Raw genomic sequence first — 20439 nt, 5'->3', positions numbered from 1 at the left:
GGGGTATAAGGAAAGGGGGCTCTTCCTGTTTTGAAAAAGGCGCTACCCACTGCCCAACCACACACTGACCCGCCCATTTTACAGGGGCCCGAACCCCTGTACATGTACCCCTTCGACGCAACTTTTTGCTACTTTTGCATCAGACCCCCCCAAAAAAAATTAAAAAAAAGTGTTGACTCCCTCTACGTTTTGGGACTTGAAATTATTCTGCTCACTGACCCGATTCCTGAATGCTGCTGCTGCATGCAAAAAACAAGAAATTCAGCTCAATATACGACGTCGACGTATAATGCACGAGTGAAGTGTGGATGATAAAATGGCAGAATTTGACGGCAAAGTGGTGCTAATAACTGGTAAGTACTAATGTTGGGTAGGAAACGATTCCCCGACACCACTGCCTGGCGCGGCTATCGGAGCTGAGGCGGAGGGGCACGGGTGTACAACCCGATCATTTGCTGGTGAGATCCTGTTTTACGGTAAGCTTCAGTCTCCAGTCAAGGGGCCGATTACACGAAAGGGTCTTTCCAAGGACCGTCTTTCGTGTTGCCCATCTTATAATGGTGCGCTGTATGCGGGATATTTCTGGAATGTATGATAAACACATTAAATTATATTTGTTAGCTCGCATTTAAATCGATTTGTGTCCAATTTCATGATGATATTGATAGGCCTATATGATTTTATATCATTTTTATCAACAGATTTTTGTTAAATAAAAAGTATGTTTGCAGGTGATTTATTTAAAATGCATTTCACATGGCACATTATATAATGCAGAGCTACCAAGTCTCACGCATTATGCGTGAGACTCAAGCATTTTGGACTCTTGTTCATCCCCTCAAATCTCTGTCTCACGCAACTATCAGTCACGGCCTATTCCCATTATAACTTGTACACAATGTCTGATCTCACTCAGATTCACAGAAAATCTCATGCATAGCTGGTCTTAGAACTTGGCATCTAAATGAGTGGCGACATGAAAGACGGTCCTTGCAGAGACCCTTTCGTGGAACTGGCCCCTGTCTCTGTGCAATGCCTTGGCTATTCCGGTGAACTATATATTTATAGCTCCAGTCAGCTCACTGAATGGTCCGCACCCACTCGTTCAATGAACAAGGTTATGATATATGTGACCTCTGCTCTGCTTAATAGACCAGTTCTTAGTTACTTGTCTTAAGGAACACTTTTGGTCTAAGGACCTTTCATTTCTTTCATCATGATAGGCAGATTTCAAAGCAAGATATTACGTAAGCTTGCCTTACATAGCAGGATGAAGAAATTGAATAGACCAGGTGACTAGAATAGCACACCAATGAACACTTTATGAAGGCATTTGTTGCATTCCTACTTTGAATGCATATCATAGCATGTCGCACAATGTACTTGGCAAACTGTAAAATACCAGTCGTTTGTGGACACATTGTTTTTTTTTGTGGATGTATTAAAATGAAAACCACAATTCAAAAGAATATATGAATAATCAAGACATCAAAGTCGGTGCTTATCTCATTAGATTTTAAACCACCATGTCACTTTTATAGTACAAATGACCTTCCACTGATCATGCATAGAATCTTTTGATCATGCACAGAAAGGAACTACGAACTGGCTTATAGGCCTCCCTGTGTCAGTTTGTGCACTCATGCAACATGTTCAATGAACTGGTTAGGGCCTCTATAGATTAGAATATACAAATCTAACCTCAAACAAGTGTTCTCTTTATAGCTAAGGGCAAAGCTGTGAATGTATTGGCAATGGCAATGTGTGGCACCGGCAGTGGCAGAACTCTTGCTTATAGTCTGACTTGGGACAAGTGCTTGATATTTTAAGTTAGTTTCCATCCAACTATTCATCATGTTTCATGGCATTATCATGGTTTATTAAAGTCAACTATATAACCTCCGAGGCACAGGTTTAGATCTGTGACATCATTCTGTTCAGGAGGAGGGGGGGTGGTGGGGGGCGGAACAATAGATCTCCCCAGAACAGTATTTGTGTACTTAAGAAATAGGAACAAATCAATTCATTTTTTTTTATACGAAAGGAATTTGTGTTTGCTATACCTTTTCTCTGTTTGTTTCGTTTGCATTATTTGTGTCAGTTTGTTGCACTCATTCAACATGCTCAATGAACTGGTTAGGCTTCTATAGAATATACAAATCTAACCTCAAACAAGTGTTCTCTTTATGCCTAGATCAGGGCAAGGCTGTGAATGTGTTGGCAATGGCAATGTGTGGCACTGGCAGTGGCAGGACTCTTGCTTCTAGTCTTGTTCTGACTTGGGGGAAAAGTGCTTGATTTTTTAACACTGTTAGTTTCCATACAACTATTCATCACTTGTTCACTGCAACCATCCTGCCTGTAGGGAATGTACAGGTAGGACTATGGTATGCCAATGCTGTACATAGCGCACTCTTTAGAAAAATCATTAACCCTTTGAACCCGGAATTATTAGGGGGGGCCGTGACCTATATCCTGAATTACTTGCACATAAATGACATATCGACCACAACCACAATCCCCCATGATTCGAGACCCAATGGCATCTTCCTCCCCACTAGTACCTGGACCGAGCCGGCTGAAGTTGTTTAGCTTCTCGTAGACCCAGTCTACAAACAGAAATATCAAATTTAGTGTCTGTTTTGGCTCAAAATCACTGTTTTCACCAAAGTCAGATATACCAATTGCTTCCCCATAGTAAGCATGTGACTCGTCGCGTATTACACCGTGTGTTATCACACATACAACATGAGCAACCACAAAAAAGTGGCATATTTTGGCCATTATTTAAGCTAAATCCTTCTCAAATCATTGCCGACATTGACTGAAATTATCGAATGAATACTCCTACATGTACTACAAAGATGACGTAATTTTAAAAGATCACCTGACATGTAGAATCCATGTTTTTGAAGTCACAATACCGGCCTATCGGGTAATTGCGCATTTACTGGCAGGCCGGTATTCCGGCCTATCGGGTTCAAAATATCACTTTTGTGACCAAAATTACTAATTTCCATATAGTTGCAATTAATTTTTCACAGTAACTTGGCAATAATTTTTGTATTCACCAGAGCGCTCAAAACTATATAATTTTTGGCATATTTTTGTTTATGCCCTCTATTGGTGGAAAGTAATATGGCAAGAAAATTTTCATTAATTAAGAAAAATAATGTAAAGAATTAAGTTTACATAAGAGCCAAGTTAAATGATCAATAGCTGTAATGGAAACTGACAGTGTAAGAAAATCAAGCATTTTTCCCAAAGAAAAAGAGAAAATTAGCCAAACATTGACACCCTTATTTTGCCACACATGAAGATATCACTGAGAACAATGTTATATCATAACTTTGTTCATTGAATGAATGCTATTCATCATGATTCATGGCATTATCCTGGTTTAAGTCACCAGTCCATTCACTGCCGTTTATTTTGTCAGTGTTGGTGGTGAATTCTTTCCACTCAGAACTTTGTCCTTTTAACCTACACAACGAGTGCAGTGCACATACACCGACACACATGTGAAGAGAGGTGACAAATTTCATGATAAGACCTTCGTCATATAACTTTGCTCTTAGTCTTAATTCAATTCTTTTTATTAGTTTTTCTAAATAAAAAATACAGATTGAAAAATGAAAATTTTCTTGAAATTTCAACTTCCACCAATAGAGGGCGTACAAAAAAATTTGCCCCAAGTTAAATTTTCGTAAGCGCTCTGGTGAATACAAAAATGATACCCAAGTTACTTATGAAAAATACATAGCAACTGTAAGGAAATATGTATTTTATGTTACTTAAGACAGTGGTATTATTAATGAATTCTTTAAATGTGTGTTGTGACTGTTGTAATATAGTAAGTAATTGTATTACCGAACATGCGCATCATACACTTCAGAAAATGATTTTTTTTTAATGTTCAAAATTTTGCAACATCCTTCCAAAGGGAATTTGAATAGAAAGATGATGAAAAATGGTTAACTTTCCCTGTAAAAGTTCTAGCCCTAAATCATGGGCTATAGAACCTCATTTCCGACATTTATACATCATTCAACATCTGCCGCCCTCTATATACATGTATGCATTTGATAGCTGACCGGGTAGCTACTAACAAAGAGGGCAAGATGGCTACATAAAATTAAATCCCATCTTCTCATAATAAATTTTTGTTTTTTATTTTCATATTTTATAAAAATGTTATCAGTTTTTGTTTCACCTGCATAGCAGAGTGAGACTATACATGTAGGCGCCGCTTTTCCGACGGCGGCGGTGGCATCAACATCAAATCTTAACCTGAGGTTATGTCATCATAACTTAGAAAATATATGGACCTAGTTCATGAAAATAAAGTTTATTCAATTATCACTGAACATCCTGCGTGAGTTTTATGTCACGGGTCCATGAACTTTGGCCGAATTGGGGGTATCTGTTGAATTCCCATCATAACTTTGACAGTTTATGGATCTGATTCATGAAACATGGACATAATAGTAATCAAGCATCACTGAACATTTTGTGCAAGTTTCAGCTGTCATGATTAAGGTCAAAGGTCATTTAGGGTCAATGAACTTTGGCCGAATTGGGGGTATCTGTTGAATTACCATCATAACTTTGAAAGTTTATTGGTCTAGTTCGTTAAACTTGGACATTAGAGAAATCAAGTATCACTGAACATCCTGTGCGCATTTCAGGTCACATGACCAAGGTCAAAGGTCAATGAACTTTGGCCGAATTGGGTGTATCTGTTGAATTACCATCATAACTTTGAAAGTTTATGGATCTGATTCATGAATCTTGGACAAAAGAGTAATCAAGTATCACTGAACATCCTGTGCGAGTTTCAAGTCACATGATCAAGGTCAAAGGTCATGTAAGGTCAATGAACTTTGGCCATGTTGGGTTTTTTTGTTGCATAACCATATCTCCATAAATTTATTGGTCTAGTTCATAAAAAGTGGACATAAGAGTAACCATGTATCACTGAACATCTTGTGCGAGTTAGAGTAGTTTTCAAAGTCAGCACTGCTGCTATATTGAACCGCGTGATGCAGGTGAGACGGCCAGAGGCATTCCACTTGTTAATGTATAAATGTCAGAAATTAAGTTCAGGCCCATTTGTATAAATTATAACAGCGAAAGTAGCAATCTTGGAGGGCGAAAATTTCAATTTTACCCTTCTACGCACATGATATTGCCACAATCCCTGGCTCAGTGGAGAGTAAGCTAACTTTAGTGAATGATTTGTTCTCTCTAGGAGCCTCCTGGCTATGTCTGGGGAAATGAGGGTGGCAAAGTTTGGCTTATTTTCTCTTTTTCTTGGGGACAAAAAGTCAAATGCTTTGTTGTTGTTTTTTACACTGTCAGTCTCCAATTTTAGCACAATTATTCATCATTTAACTTGGCTCTGACATGTCTGAACACTCTGAAGTAAATTGAATTATTTTAGGCCTAACTAATACATGTACTATAATCTGGTGGGTGTATCATAAAGCTGTTTGTAAGTTAAGAGCAACTTTAAGAACAACTGGTGATCCTTTCTTGTGGAAAATGGTATATTCATTGGCGATGGGTAAGCGCGTAAGAAAGGTTCACCAGTCGTTCTTAAAGTCACTCTTAACTTACGAACAGCTTTATGAAACAGCCCCCAGATCTCCTGTGCATAGCTCCCTGAATCACTGCCCTCAGAACTCACTAGTTGATTTGTATGTACTCACAATAAAGATGGAAATAGCAAACCGGTGCTTGCGACTACCGGTAAATAAGATGCTGCTTTACAAAGAGAACAGTGGTTCCAACTTCCAATTCACAATAATTCTGATTATTTTAACTGGAAATAATGACAAATACTCATCATGAAAACATATGCAGATAGAAAATGTCACAATCATGGTAATATTTGACAGTTTCCCCATGATTGATTAATAAACAATAAGAATTCTAAACCCAACAATGACTGTTTTTTTTAATGAAGAATTTGATTTGATTTTCTATACAGGGGCCAGCTCAGGGATTGGAGCTGAGACTGCCATTGAATTTGCTGCGTCAGGAGCCAGTCTGGCATTAGTGGGTCGAGATGAAGAAAGGCTAGAGAAATCTGCACAGGCTTGCTTGGCAAAAGGCCTTACAAAGGATAAGGTGAAAATGTTGTGCTTTTTGCCATTTGTTTTTTTAACTTGCCCCATTTTGTGCTACATCACCCAGCTGTGTTTAATAGTTCACCCATCAGTACAAAAAATTCAACACTTAAACAAGTATTTGTCTATCCTAAGAATCTTATACTTTTTCTGAAAATTATCTGTTATGCTAGACAAGAAAATTTACCTAAAAATTGGTTGGCTACATCAAAGTGGTCACATCAGATGACATTGTCAATAAGGCTACAGTGGTTAGACAAAACCTTTGAGGGAAATTTTCTAGTGTGTTAAGATCAAAAGTTTAATGTCTAAATACTTTCTTTTTCTAGGATGAAAATTTGAACAGATACATTGATGAAGAAATTTGAAAGGCATATATTTTTGAACGATGGAGAGCTTTCAAGCCATCATGAACATTGGCAATAGTTAACGGTCAACTTCCCCCCCCCAGAAAAATGTCGATTTGAATAAACCGAGTAAAATCAAAATGGCATAACGCTGAAAATATCATCAAAATCGGATGTAAAATCAGAAAGTTTATGGCTTTTTAAAGTTTCGCTTATTTTTCACGAAACAGTTATATATGCACAACTCAGTGGCATGCAAATGAGACGGTCGATGTCCCTCTCTCACTATTTCTTTTGTTTTATATTGTTTGAATGAAATAATATTTCATTTTTTACGGATTTGACAATAAGGATCAACCTGACTGAACTGTATTAAACAATGCTGATTCCACATGTTCAGAGAACATGTCTTTGTTTCAATTAACAATGAGGAGAAAGGTAGAATATTTCATACAATAAAATACAAAAGAAATAGTGAGTGGATGACGTCATCAGTCTCCTTATTTGCATACAAACCAGGATGTGCCTATAACTGGGCAAGTCCAAGAATTCGCGCGCGTTACGTATGGGACATTTCAGAGGCTTCAATGACCTGAAAAATAGTGTTATTTGACTTTGATTAGATTGAATACCCTCATGATGGTAAACATCTAGGAGAAGAATAATCATGGAAAAAATGGTGGCACATGACCTCGACCTTGACCTTTTAGAGAGAAAAGATGGGCCGTTACGTATGGGACGCAGAAAAAAAGACAATTTTTAAAACAATTTTTTCAAGTTGAGAATTCTCTGAAAGTATTTCATTTGACAACTTGTAACTTAGTGTGATAGAAGTCACAATACTCTAGTATATCTAAGGCAAGTTTCATGTCATAAGCCAAATCCCTCTAATTACAGACTCTAATTAAACAAATTAATGACATGTTACGTATGGGACAGTTACGTATCGGACATTTTGTCCCCATAGAGAATGTACACAATTTCCCCCATAATTCAACAAATTGAAATAATTTGAAATATGGAAATAACAAAAGAGTTTCTATCTTTTAAAATGTTCTATTGAGACATATTTGATATGACTGAAAAGGAAATTAGCCATTTCAACATTTTTTTTCCTTGTTTTTCATGGTTTCATGAATTTCTTATGTATTTCTATTGTTTTTTATTTTATTCATATTTTTCCATTTTCACAATTTTTTCACTTCAATTGTTTTCATTAATCAGTATTCATAACAAATCAGTCTTTAAAAACTAAAGAAAAGGTAAATAATCACTTTTTTAGAGCACTCTTGAATTTTTTTTCTCCATTCACTTTGTACACAAATCTCCCCATTGACATTGTGTGTAAATGTCCCATACGTAACATGTTGTCCCATACGTAACAATTTTTTAATTAACTTTTAATTAAAAAGTAAACTCTATTTTTGAAACTTTTTGGGGTATAACATTTTCATACTTTATAAATCAGAACTTCCCAGAGATGCAACAATGCAAGTATTGTATTATGAGAAATAACTTAAAAAAACATCCTCAAAATGTTACGTATGGGACATTCCATCCTTGGACAAGACCTAATTTGCATAATTAATTAGATGACATCACATTTTTTCCCCCAAAAGTAATAAGATGTTAGGGGGTCCATGTCCCACCTATGACTAAATCTCACAAGTTTTGTTTTTATTTTCTATGAGTTTTTATAATTGTCCCATACGTAACGCCCATTTTACCAATTATGCAAATTAGGTGCCCCAAATTAGCATAAATATGCATATTATCAGATTTTTCTTAATTAAATTTTAAAATTTAACATTTGGGCTTTCTTACCCCACCAAAGATAACTTCTTAAATTAAAGATGAATTTTTGCCTTCTAGGGTGACCTTTTCTTGGACTTGCCCAACTGTAAACGTGAAATTAAGCGAAACTTTAAAATGTCATAACTTTCTTGTTTCACATTTAATTTTGATGAAATTTTCAGTGTTATGCTCGTTCGATCTTTCTTTTTTATTTAAATCAACTTTTTGCTGGGATGGACTTGTCCTTCAAGTTGATCATCGTTCCCCCTATATTTTGAAAGCATTTTCTCTGCCTGCTTCATGGTGATTGTATGCCTAGTTCTTCTTTTTTTGCGGGCAGGGGGTTCTTCTGTCAGGTTCTCTAACAATGCTAGGAAATGTGAAGAGGTTTTCATGTGTGAACGCTAGGCTGCCAAAGTGCATGACTTATCCTGAAGATACCAACGTGTGTATCACTTTATGCGATCAAAAGAAAAAAAAATCAGTTATTTTCAATTCTTTGCAATGACAATGGGAATGCTTTTCTTTTTTTTTCAAGGAAAACTCTTTATATGTGTTCCATTTTACAGGTTCTTACCATTAAGGCTGATATGTGTGTAGAAGATGACGTGAAGAGGATCATGGAATCAACTATCACACACTTTGGGAAATTGGATGTCTTGGTGAGTTTAATCTCAAATATTCATGATAGTAAACACCAATTGCGATTGATTCAGTTGTCTTTTATGTCACTGTCCATTTATTCACATTGAGATGTGATGCAAATATGAATTATACATGTAGTTTTGTGAGGGTTTTTTTTTTTTGAGAATCGGTCATGTTAGATTACTTGAACCTCAATGGAGCAAGCTGCCTCAACTCACAACTCAGTAAGACTGCATGGTAATACTCCATTTCAATATAGTTTGCTGTACATACAAACCCTTCACTTGAGATGAGAGGTCTGAAGAGGCAGCCTACAATGAGTACTAAGTCATCACCTTTAACATTCAAATCGTTCAGCACAAAGAAATGAATACAAACATTAAAGGAAGAGCGCCCAGGGGCCCTTAACAAAAAGCTTTAATAGCAATGATCGTAGAACATTTTTCTACGATTAATTCCATTGGCCACAATGTGCAATCAATCGTAAAAATCAAGCTCCGATTAGTTGCTAACCTTTCAATCGTAAAAATCAAGCTCCGATTAATTGCGAACCTTTCTCTTACGTCCCCAGGACATATCTGAGTAATGAGATCAAGGTGTATAGTGAAGGCTCTCTCGCCTGATGTGCTAGTCTTATGTGAAGACCTACTTGTTGATCAATTTCAAATAGGGTCTGTGCCTGCAGACTAATATCAATATGCTAATATTTTTATATTGTACATTTACTTTTTTCTTTGTTGAATCTTTTGCCCTATCCTTGTCTTTTCTGAATTAAGGTCAATAACGCAGGGCGTGGTTCCCCATCATCCCTATCCAGTGAGAATCTGATGGAAAATTATGATCACATGATCAAACTCAACGTCAGGTCCGTTCTACAGATCACCAACCTGGCAGCTCCTCACCTGATCGAATCTAAAGGTATGTCTATTCTTTAAAGGAAATTAAAAAACCCAGAAGAGAAGCGGTGTTATTGGAAAGAGTATAATGAGAGGAACCATTTAAAACAAGTTTTATCGAATTCGGTATAAGCTAGTTATGGACATTTAAACTGTCTTGTACTTTCTATGGGTATCCTCAAATTGGCCACCATGCTTCATTTGTGGACAACTCTCCATTTGTTTTGTACAAAAATTTCCAGATTTTCCCTATTTTTCAAATTGTTAAATTGCTTCTTGCCTCCTATGCATAACATATGTCATGGGAAAGTATGATTCACACCACATATGTCAATGTCAGGAGGAAATAATGTGAAATATGTAAAATAAAGGGGAAAGTCTGAAAATTTATGTACAAAATAAATGGAGTTGTCAATAAAATCAGCCATTTTGAAGCATGATTGCCAATTTGATGATCCCAATAGAAAGGACAAACAGACTGTACAAACTTCCATAGTTCGCTTATTCTATAAACCTTGTATTCTGATATCCTTTAATTCTTTCTATTGACAATAACTAAGTTACCAGATTCGGCTCACGTCGTTTATTTGTGTGACCCAGTAACTTCTGGTAGCTTGAAGGTAAGAATAGAGAGTGTTTGGAGCAGTGGATGAGAACAGGGTAGCTGTCATCTGATCATGCGAGTCAACGTCGTCTTCTGCCCTTGTTCACTACAGATAGGAATATTTTAGATTTCACTTGACTTCTACGTATGTCCACTTGATACAGTGTGATAACTCATACACAAATAGTGAATAGGCATGAGTGCGATGATGCGCGATTTCGCATGAGGTGAAAGAAAGATGCTCTATTCAACTCAGCTAACTTCTCATTGAATAGAGTGTCTCATTCTTTCATCTCTTGAGAAATTGCATGAATAAGGATATTCGCTCTTTGTGTTGTACAATTCCTTGGAGTTTAGCAAAAATATTAAAAATAAAAACAAGAGTTTTTCTCTGCTGTAATTTATAAAAAGGGAGCAAAAATATTGAAAGCTAAAAGCAAAATCCCACAAGCACACGTGCACATTTAGAAAGAAGGCCAGCTACTAGTATATACGTATTTCACCTTCATTTTTTACTGAGTGCAAAGAATTGTGACGTCACCTCCTAAAGCCGTGCAATACTACATTTTGGATGGTATGTCGTGTGTGCACCGGTACTAATATTTGACATTGAGTCTCCCATTTGCTTGCGTACAACAAGCTACATGTAAGTAGGCGTTGTACAACGGGTCATGACACAAAGAATTGGATTGTATTGTGACGTCACCTAAAGCCGTGCAACGCCACATTTTAGATGGTACTTGTGTGTGTAACGGTACAATCGCTTGACATTCAGTCTCCCATTTGCTCGCATATAACAAGCTAAGTAGGCGTTGTACAACGGGTCGTGACACGCTGCCCAACCCGGATGATCTGGCGTACCATCACGTCACGACCCAGTCAGGTGATGCGAAGGTGCAACTTATGCACACCTGCTCTTTCACTTGATTTGATTCCTTTTTTATTCCTTTTTACATGAGTTAGGAGATATTGCGATATATATTTTGGAGTTCAGAAAAGCAATTTCAAATATGATAAACCTAAGGCATCGTACAACATACATTAATTTTGTGAAAAGTCACTGAAATCTTGCTGTGGTTTGTAACGGAAAGGTTGATCATCATGTTGGGCTTGAGCGGTTGAAATGACGTCACTCACGTGCACGTTGACTATGATTTAGGAGAACGACCGAATTGAGGTGGCAAGGTTCTCGATTCTGATAGTCAGCAAGGGTGAGAACATGATTCCAATGGCAGGCCTCAAAATGTCATCTTGTAGCAGTCGTCTATTACGACATGCAAATCTAAAAGTCACCAATAGTATACAGCAAGAAGTCTAACAATACAAGGAGCAGGTTTTAGCTTGATTCCTCCTCGGAATGTTAGAAGAGATAGAGATAGAGAGATAGATGGAGCGTTGTGGCCCAGTGGATTAGTCTCCAGACTTTGAAACAGAAGGTGGAGGGTTCAAATCCCAGCCATGGCGTAGTTTCCTTCAGCAAGAAATTCATCCACATTGTGCTGCTCTCAACCCAGGTGAGGTGAATGGGTACCTGGCAGGAATTTATTCCTTGAAATGCGTGTGCGCTGTAATCTAAGTAATTACGGCTGCCAAGCTACAGCTGGGGTAATAATATCCAAGTCCTTTGGAAGCGCATAGAGACATTATTCATAATGTGATATGCGCTATACAAGAACTGTAAATTATTATTATTATTATTAATAGCAGATGTGACTACCGGTAGTCAATGCAAGTACTAGTTCAGTACGCAAAGTGACACCATATGCCACATACAGGAACATTTTGTTCTTGTTAATAGCAAGAATCAGTTGTAACTTTAACCATAACCATTCCAGAAAATTAGTAGCTCAAGATCCACATGATTAATGCAGACATGCCAACCGTTCCCTTTTTAGAGAATTTGTTCCTCTATTTTGCTACGAATACACCAATACTTTTTTTTACGATTTGTTACTTTTAAAAAAAATTTCCGATCATGGAGTAAGTATTATACACAGCGTGTGACACTGGCACCGGTCCAACAGTCCCAGATCAGAAAAAAATCACTGTTGAGACAGTATTACTTGTTGCATGAAAGGAACAAGAAAATGTTTGCCTACGAGTACATGTTTAAAAGGGTGAATTATCAAGTTTTCAAGTAGAGTCATTTCAAATGTTTTTCACCGATCTCACTACAACAGGCTGGCGATTGTTACGTTGAGACAAATTTTTAAAATTTTCTCTTTTGTCAATTTCTTTTTTTCCTTCTAATCTAAGAATTCTTTTTTTTATGTTGTAGAAGGCTGACAGGGCCCCGTCTTACAAAGAGTCACGATTGATCCACTCAATCGTAACTCTATGGAAATCCACCAGGGTCATAATTTTTTCTGAAGGAAATTTGCATAATGTCTTTTGTAACCAATGAGACACACTGAATTTTCAAGAAAACAATGAATGCATGAATATACATCACAGCTAGATAATATTTTGAACAAACATGCATAATAGATGTTGACGTTGCTGGCCATCCATAGTTGCGATTGATTAGTCTGCTATGCAGACTCTGAATGGCTCGTGAGGTGGGATCTGCTAAACCAGCCTGAAAGGTCGAGTGAAGTGACCCATTTTCACATCTGCAGCCTCAGAAGACCTAGTCTGCTATGCAGACTCCTTGAATCAGCTGTTGTACACACTGCAGATGTGGGTCTACATTTGTAGACTAGTGATTGATCGGATCAATCGCAACTCTTTATAAGACGGGGGGCCCTGTCTGTTTTTATGTGAATCATTTTGTACCAACTGGTAACAGCAGCATTTATTATGCTTTTGTACCCAGCAGACCCCATCACACAAAGTTTTGTGATCAATTGTATCTTAAAATCATTCTTATAATCAATTGGTATGCTTTGTAGTGCATTGCCGGAATTAGTGGATGTTTTTACAGAATATTGTTTTACTTCATGCAATATTAGACTCTACATCTAATCAGTGACTGTCTAATTATGTATCTCCCTTGAGCCCACTTGTGCCTTCTTAATACGATGACCCCTGTTTATCTTGCACGAAGTTTCCTACTCCTTTTTAACTTTCATCTTTTCTTCATTTTGTTGCAGGATGCGTAGTGAATGTTTCTAGTGTCTGTGGCAAGCGAGTGGTAGGTACAGATGTACTTCGTGAGTAAAAAACAACTTGACACCTAAAAAAATCCCCATTTTAACTAAAAATGTCATGAATGCATAATCAATGTGTATGGCTGGAATGAGTATCTTCTCCCAAAAAATTGGATGCAATATTCATGTGGAAGTTTGTTATGCTTCATAGCTTGGATAATCAGTAGATATTCTATGCAGTGATGTAAATTTTGATTTGTGCCAAAGTAAGACATGACTGCAATGAATGAACCCCAGATGCCATAATGATGTCATAATCCTACATGAGTTAGTATTTTTTATTTGCAAATCCCTTGAAATTAACTTGACAATTGATGCTAAAAAGTGTTTATTAATCAATTATGATGTAAATTACCGATAGTGTTTTTAAAATGGATTTTAATGCATCCCCTTAGGATTATGACATCATTGACATCTGGATTCAATCATTGCAGTCATGCCTTACTTTGGCACAAATTACAAGAAACGTCACTGTAAAGGATGCCTCCTGATCATCCAAGCGTTAACACATACCACATAAATGTGGTATCAAATTATTTGGGAGAACATACTCTTTCAGGATAATAATTGTGTGTTCATGACATAATTTTACCTTAGATTGGGGATTTATGAAGTGTCAATTTTTTTGTTACTCACACGGTAGTATACATGTTGTGTGTGTGACCGTTAATATTACATAATGAAGCACTATGGCCTGAATTCACAAAAGTTTTTATGAGTCTGTGATTGTAAACCATGGTTTATGCAGATTTCATGCATTGATTACACTTTATTCAACATACTACAGAGTAAGCATTTGATAATAAATATGTGTTTTTACTCAGTGCACTATATTGATACTTGTTACTATTCAAGGTTTCAACATTAATGAGCTAATAGTTAGTGTAAAATAACTTAGTCAAGTCAGCATACTGTGGCAAAAACATGCAGTCATTTTTACACACTTTCTGAATTAAGTGTAACCAACGTATGAAATCTGCATTGAGCATTGTCTCGTACCAAAGATTCAAAAGCGCCTGTGTGAATTCTTTCTTGTGCAACATGAGGGTTCCAAATTTTCTTAATATTAATATAATGTAAAAAAAATAATTGAAATATTTTTTTTGTCATTCAGATACTCCCTATTGAGTATTTTACTCTACTAAGATCAGATGCCTTTCTTAAAAGAATTCAAATTTTTCATTTTTGTTAACATCCATGGTAACTGGACTCGACAGTTACCATTAGGCGAACGTATGACTGTTGTATCTTTTAGTAGGAATTCCACTGCATGGGTGCGACATATATGTGTCTTTTCAAAGCAGCTTACCCCACATTCCCCTAAACTTTGTCCATCATGACGATGTGTGAGGATCTGTAATGAAAAGCTGCAGGATGCTTGCAAAGTTCATCCAGGAAAGACTTGGCTAGAGCTGGCTTTTGACAAGGTGCCTGAGAGCAAAATTTCCATATACCAGTAGGTGCCTTGTCACAAGTCAAATCTGTGTCTTTGCGGGAGAATCTTGCACACGGCCTTTCATTGCCAATGCTCTCACTTCATAGTGGGCGAAATAATGGGAAACTATGAAGACACATCTGAGTAGTCGGGGGCAGATCAAGGATTTGAAAAAAGGGGGTGGCACATTTTCCCCGAGTACAAATTTGACCAAAAAAAAGTTTCTTCACTTTCATTTTCACATTACAAATTTTAATTGTGCCTCTCAAATGGGAGGGGAGGGGCACAGGCTGGCTGTGCCCCCTTGGATCCGCCAGTGTGGGTAGTGCCGTTATATTGACAAGGTATCTATTGCAAGTGTTTGTGAAGCAGCCTTCAGATTTCATTTTCATGTGAAATCTAATTTTGAGATAAATGTAGTGAGATACGAATTGATGGAAGATTGTGTACCCTATATGTTGCTTTATTTTTCAGATGGCCGGTATGTTGGCTTACAACATTGCAAAAGCTGCTATTGACCAGTTTACAAGATGTACTGCTTTAGGTAAGAGCCATATACAACAATGAAAAAATAGTCAGTGGGTGTTACATTTAGCTTCTTGTAAATTATGCACGACTTTAGGAATGACCGGTGGCCATTTCTTATGAGGTAAATCAACACCATTGAAAATTTGGTGTATATCATTTTCTACAAGAAATGGTCGCCAGTCGTTCGTAAGGTCATGTGTAACATAGAAACAGCTTTATGAAATGGCCCCTTGACTCTAAAGTAAAGTGTAAAGTTTTATTCATGGAAAAGGTGCGTAGGAGAAAACCATGAACTCCTGATAATCACAACTTAAGCTGCATATAATGTAAAGTGCTTAGAGACTTCTGACAAAGTTAAGTATTAAGCGCTATTTAAGCAAGTATAATTATTATTAAGCTGAATGACAGGTCCTGACATTTTTGGGAGTGGTTAAATCTGTGATCGTAGGACACATTCGATTTTTGCTCAGCATGTTATATAGCAAGGAAAATCAATTATTCTTTCTTATATGAAGAGGTCAATTTCAATAAATGATGTTTGGTATTAAACAAAGTGCCATTCTTGATTTCAAGAAATTTGATTAAATGATGGAAAGGCTTGCCAAACATATGCCAGCATATGTTTTCAAAATCGTCCAAGGTCCCATTTCATGAAGAGATGTTAAAACAGCAAATGCACAATTTCAAGACCAAACTTACTTTCAGCCAATCAGATTGGTGTATTACAGTAGCTTTTAACTGTTATTGCAAATTTATTATTATAACAAGTTTTATGATATTAGTCCCTGGTCTGTTAGCCCCAGCTGAATCTTGTGGGTTCCATCTATCACCATAGATTTCTAGCTTCTGCCACGAGGGTTACTTTTCTATTTTACTCGCCTTATTTCTTTTTAGATTTGGCTCCCAAAGGTGTGCGAGTAAATGCAGTCAAGTAAGTGTTTGATGTCTTAATATGTTTCTTTGACGGTTAAGCAAGTAATTCTTCACTCACAGTTTTTGTTTCAGCTGATCAGAAACAAGGATTTGCTTCAATTAATAACATCTACCAGTGGAAATCACTGATTACTTTTTCGTGGAGTTATTTTCCTTGTATTCGTTCATGTAGCTCTCAATATCGATGTATTTCAACACACTGACTCCTGAGGAGTGTTTCATGAAAAGTTTGTCGGTGATTTTCACTGACTGATTTTGTTCTCAGCCAATCGAATGCAAGGATTTTAATAGTGTAAGGTTGAGAAAAATTATAAGCTTAGAGTAGAAAATAAATGAAGTTCAAATCAGCAAACCAAATGGGAAATTAGTGAAACTGAAGTAGGGACGCAAATAAACAGAACTGCAACCGAAGGAACCTGGTTGTGCACGTTTTCATCTCTTGGCTACTTTGCCTCAGTTAAACTCGGTATCACATAATAATATACATAAATATCTAAATCAATTATAGCCAACCAATCAAAATCAACCTGGATGGAAGGATCAAACTAAAATGTAAGAACCCAAAGCATAAGATTAACCAATAAGGAATGAGAAGAGATGACAAAGATGTCTGGTGATTATGTAATAATGGAAGTAGAAACTAAGGAGTCAGGTGAGGAATGGAATGAGTGGAACACCTGAAGAAAGAATAGAGAAGGAATGAAGATGACAAAAGAGAATCAGAGGAAAGGCATTCAGAGTAGAATGAATGAATGAATGACAACTGAATATCATTAAACTCAAATAACCTAAGTTCAGACTGCAAGGGCAGTGCTGAAAAGAAATGCAAATGAACTAAATCTAGACAGAACAGAAATATAAAACAGCTGAAGAAAACACAAGTCAAAGGAAATAAACAAAATAGGAAAATGACAAAATAACCATCCTACAATAGCTTTTAACATTCTTTGGTGAAAATCACTGAAAATTTTTCCATGAAATGCTCTCCTGTGATTCCCTTTAGATTTGTTTTATCTTTGCAGGGGCTGCCCTGTTCAAATTGATAATAGGTAACGGATGATTTGTTTTGATTGGTATATTTTTCAATTTTTATTATTAATTTACAGCCCTGGTACGATTATGACTCCTGCTCAGACGGTGTATGGAATGTCTCTTGAGCAAATCCATGAGGTAAGTCTTAACCTGAAAACTTCCCGCTCCTCCTAACTTCTGATTTCCAAAGTTTCAGTTAAATATGTTCTCGTTTGGGTTGAAAGCTGGGATTACTTTTTCTTTTGCCATGGTTACATTCCCTCCTTCCACTTCTTTTCATCTAATGAGCATCCTCCTCAGACCAACCTTATATAGTGAGTTATTGTATTACCGACCGGCCTTGTATTACAGAATGCATGCATCCTACGCGTCATACGCTCAATACTTGATACTCGATGTAGTAATCCTTTTGGCAGCTTATACAGAAGCTATACAAAACTTTGCAACATCCTTCCAAAGGGAACCTAAATAGAAAGATGAGGAAAGATTGTCAAAAACACATTTTCAAGTCTTGCTCATCGGTGATTTTGCTGTTTTCTCAACTTTTCCCATAGAAAACACACTTTCGGTAATACAATACCTTTTTCAAGTGACCAAAATATTTCACATGCGAAGCGGGATCTGATTGGAAGTTAGTATTGTAAAAAGGAAAAACGATTTCAGCAAAATTTTTACATATTTATATCTTGTAGTAATTGTGTATTTATGGTGAAAGTTTGGTTAATTTTATAAGAATGATGTGTTTGATACGATTGAATTCATGAAAAGTAGTCGGTAATACGATCTACTACCATACTGTTTTCCTTCTTATCTTCTCCATGTAAACTTTAGTCTTCCCTTTCCTTTTATGCCATTCGCTTGTAGATTCCATGCTCTTTTTGTAGGTCTATCATCTTACTCCATTAAAGGGAAATGAAACTTTTGGAACAAGTAGGCTTGTGTAGAAACAGAAAAATCAAAGAATAAGAATAAAAAAAGTTTGAGAAAATTGGACAAATAATGAGAAAGTTATGAGCATTTGAATATTGCAATCACTAATGCTATGGAGATCCTCCCATTGGCAATGCGACAAGGATGTGTGATGTCACTGATGAACAAATTTCCCTTTGGTGGACTATAAAATACCCTCAAAATGTCTCTTTGCTTTTTCTTATGATGATACAAACTCTTTATCCATGATGTATTCTTAAAAAATATGTATTACATGCCCTCATGAAGAAAGAACACATGATCTATGGATAGATGTGATAAAAGAGGCAATTCAAGTGAAATATATACTAAAGTAATGGGGAGAGTTGTTCACAAGTGACATCACACATCTTTGTCGCATTGCCAAATTGCTATCTCCATAGCATTAGTGATCGCAATATTCAAATGCTCATAACTTTCTCATTATTTGTCTGATTTTTCTCAAACTTTTGTTGATCTGTTTCTTTGATTTTTCTTTTTTCACACAAGCTATCTTGTTCCAATGGTTTCATTCTCCTTTAACTTGGTAATTTAATCCATAGATCATATAAATGACATTAAGAAAACAAATCCTACCATTTAACATAGCTAAGCACATTAACTTTAACATACCAATAACCCCCCCCCCCCTCCCTCAACATTTTCGCGATATATCTGCAATGCGAAATTTGTTAATGGCGCCGTTCGTTGACTTCTTACTTTCAGGTTTTGCTCAACACTTGAAACCAAATGTGTTACACCCCGGTACACGGTTCAGAGATTATGCAACATTATCAGACCAAAAATTGCTTATTGAAGTCAATACAAAACAAGCTAAAATTCATTAGTGATTTCATTGACATTAGTAATTTAATTTGATGTTCTTTATGGCTAAAATAATGTCACAGACAAATTTTGTATTATTAGCACATTGTTATACTGTATGTTATACCATACTTTTCATTGTTCATTTTTCAGCGAGCTAGTAAGGTTCATCCAATGGGTCGAGCAGGGGAAGCGAGCGAAGTGGCACCCGCCATCAAGTTCCTCGCTTCTAACGCAGCATCCTTCATCACCGGAGAGACCCTGTCCATAGATGGCGGCAGACACGTTTCATGCGCACGATAATTTACTTTGTAAAGGCATTCAGCATCCATGTCTGCTCCTGCCATCCCACTTGCAAAGTGTATTCCGATGGAGCTTCCTTTATATTCAAAATATATTCTAGGAATATGATTCCTCCCCAGTGTCAATCCACTACTCCTTGGTGAAGGTCTTTTGTACTTGATTTGTATCAAGAAATTAGCTAAAATTTATTCTAAATTGATATTTTTATTGATGTACTCATATTATTCTACTTTTGATATATCAAAGTACTTTGTAGAAGGGAATATAGGAAAAGAAAGTTTGCATTGTCCATCATAATGATTGAAATGTGAAACATTTTCGGATTTACTATATATATATATTTTTTTTCATTTTAGTCAGTCATTTATCTTTGTTTGTTAAAACATAAGTGCCATGACCGTTGTATGACAATATATCCCCTATTTACTTATTGAAATGAATTATGTGCATAATTTTTCTGAGATTACTTCCTAAAGCCAGTAAGATAATCATGTGGTATTGTATTTAAAGGAAATTATAGCTTCAAGCAAATAGTGATTGTACAATGAACCACCGAATCAGATTCAACATTGTATGTTATAATAATGGTATTGGATTGTAGTAGAAAGTGTATTTACAGCTGTAGAAGTGCGATTTACCTCTGAGTAATTACATTGTTGGGCCATGAAAATTTAGCTCATTTTAGCAGAAAGAGTTCGTGCCATATTTGTCATTAGGACATAAACATCATTCAATTTATTTTGACAGTTACCAAATGTATAAGTAAGTTATGATGAACTTTCCATTCCTCATTGATATGTAGTTGGTTGTGAAATGTTTATTGCATTTCAAGTAGCGTAAGTAATCAGAGGACCTGTAGCTCAAAATCC

General features: G+C 36.4%; 1 protein-coding gene across 1 annotated transcript; it reads left to right on the top strand.

Annotated features, from left to right (window-relative positions):
• Positions 1-195: 195 nt before the first annotated feature.
• LOC121426598 (3-oxoacyl-[acyl-carrier-protein] reductase FabG-like) lies at positions 196-19655 on the top strand. Its single transcript, XM_041622954.1, has 9 exons — positions 196-353; positions 5993-6132; positions 8842-8934; positions 9694-9835; positions 13510-13550; positions 15476-15545; positions 16424-16460; positions 17569-17632; positions 19421-19655. Exons 1-9 carry the CDS (start codon positions 317-319, stop codon positions 19568-19570), a joined length of 774 nt encoding a protein of 257 aa, XP_041478888.1. The 5' UTR covers positions 196-316; the 3' UTR covers positions 19571-19655.
• The last annotated feature ends 784 nt before the right edge of the window (positions 19656-20439 follow it).

This window comes from Lytechinus variegatus, chromosome 13 (assembly GCF_018143015.1).
Source record: "Lytechinus variegatus isolate NC3 chromosome 13, Lvar_3.0, whole genome shotgun sequence".
Lineage (NCBI taxonomy): Eukaryota > Metazoa > Echinodermata > Echinoidea > Temnopleuroida > Toxopneustidae > Lytechinus > Lytechinus variegatus.
This window is presented reverse-complemented; position numbering and strand designations above follow the sequence as displayed.

Coding starts and splice junctions, on each gene's coding strand:
- LOC121426598 (XM_041622954.1), top strand. CDS start 317: ATGGCAGAATTTGACGGCAAAGTGGTGCTAATAACTG. Junction 8,935..9,693: donor TTGGGAAATTGGATGTCTTG/GTGAGTTTAATC, acceptor TTCTGAATTAAG/GTCAATAACGCAGGGCGTGG. Junction 17,633..19,420: donor CTCTTGAGCAAATCCATGAG/GTAAGTCTTAAC, acceptor TTCATTTTTCAG/CGAGCTAGTAAGGTTCATCC.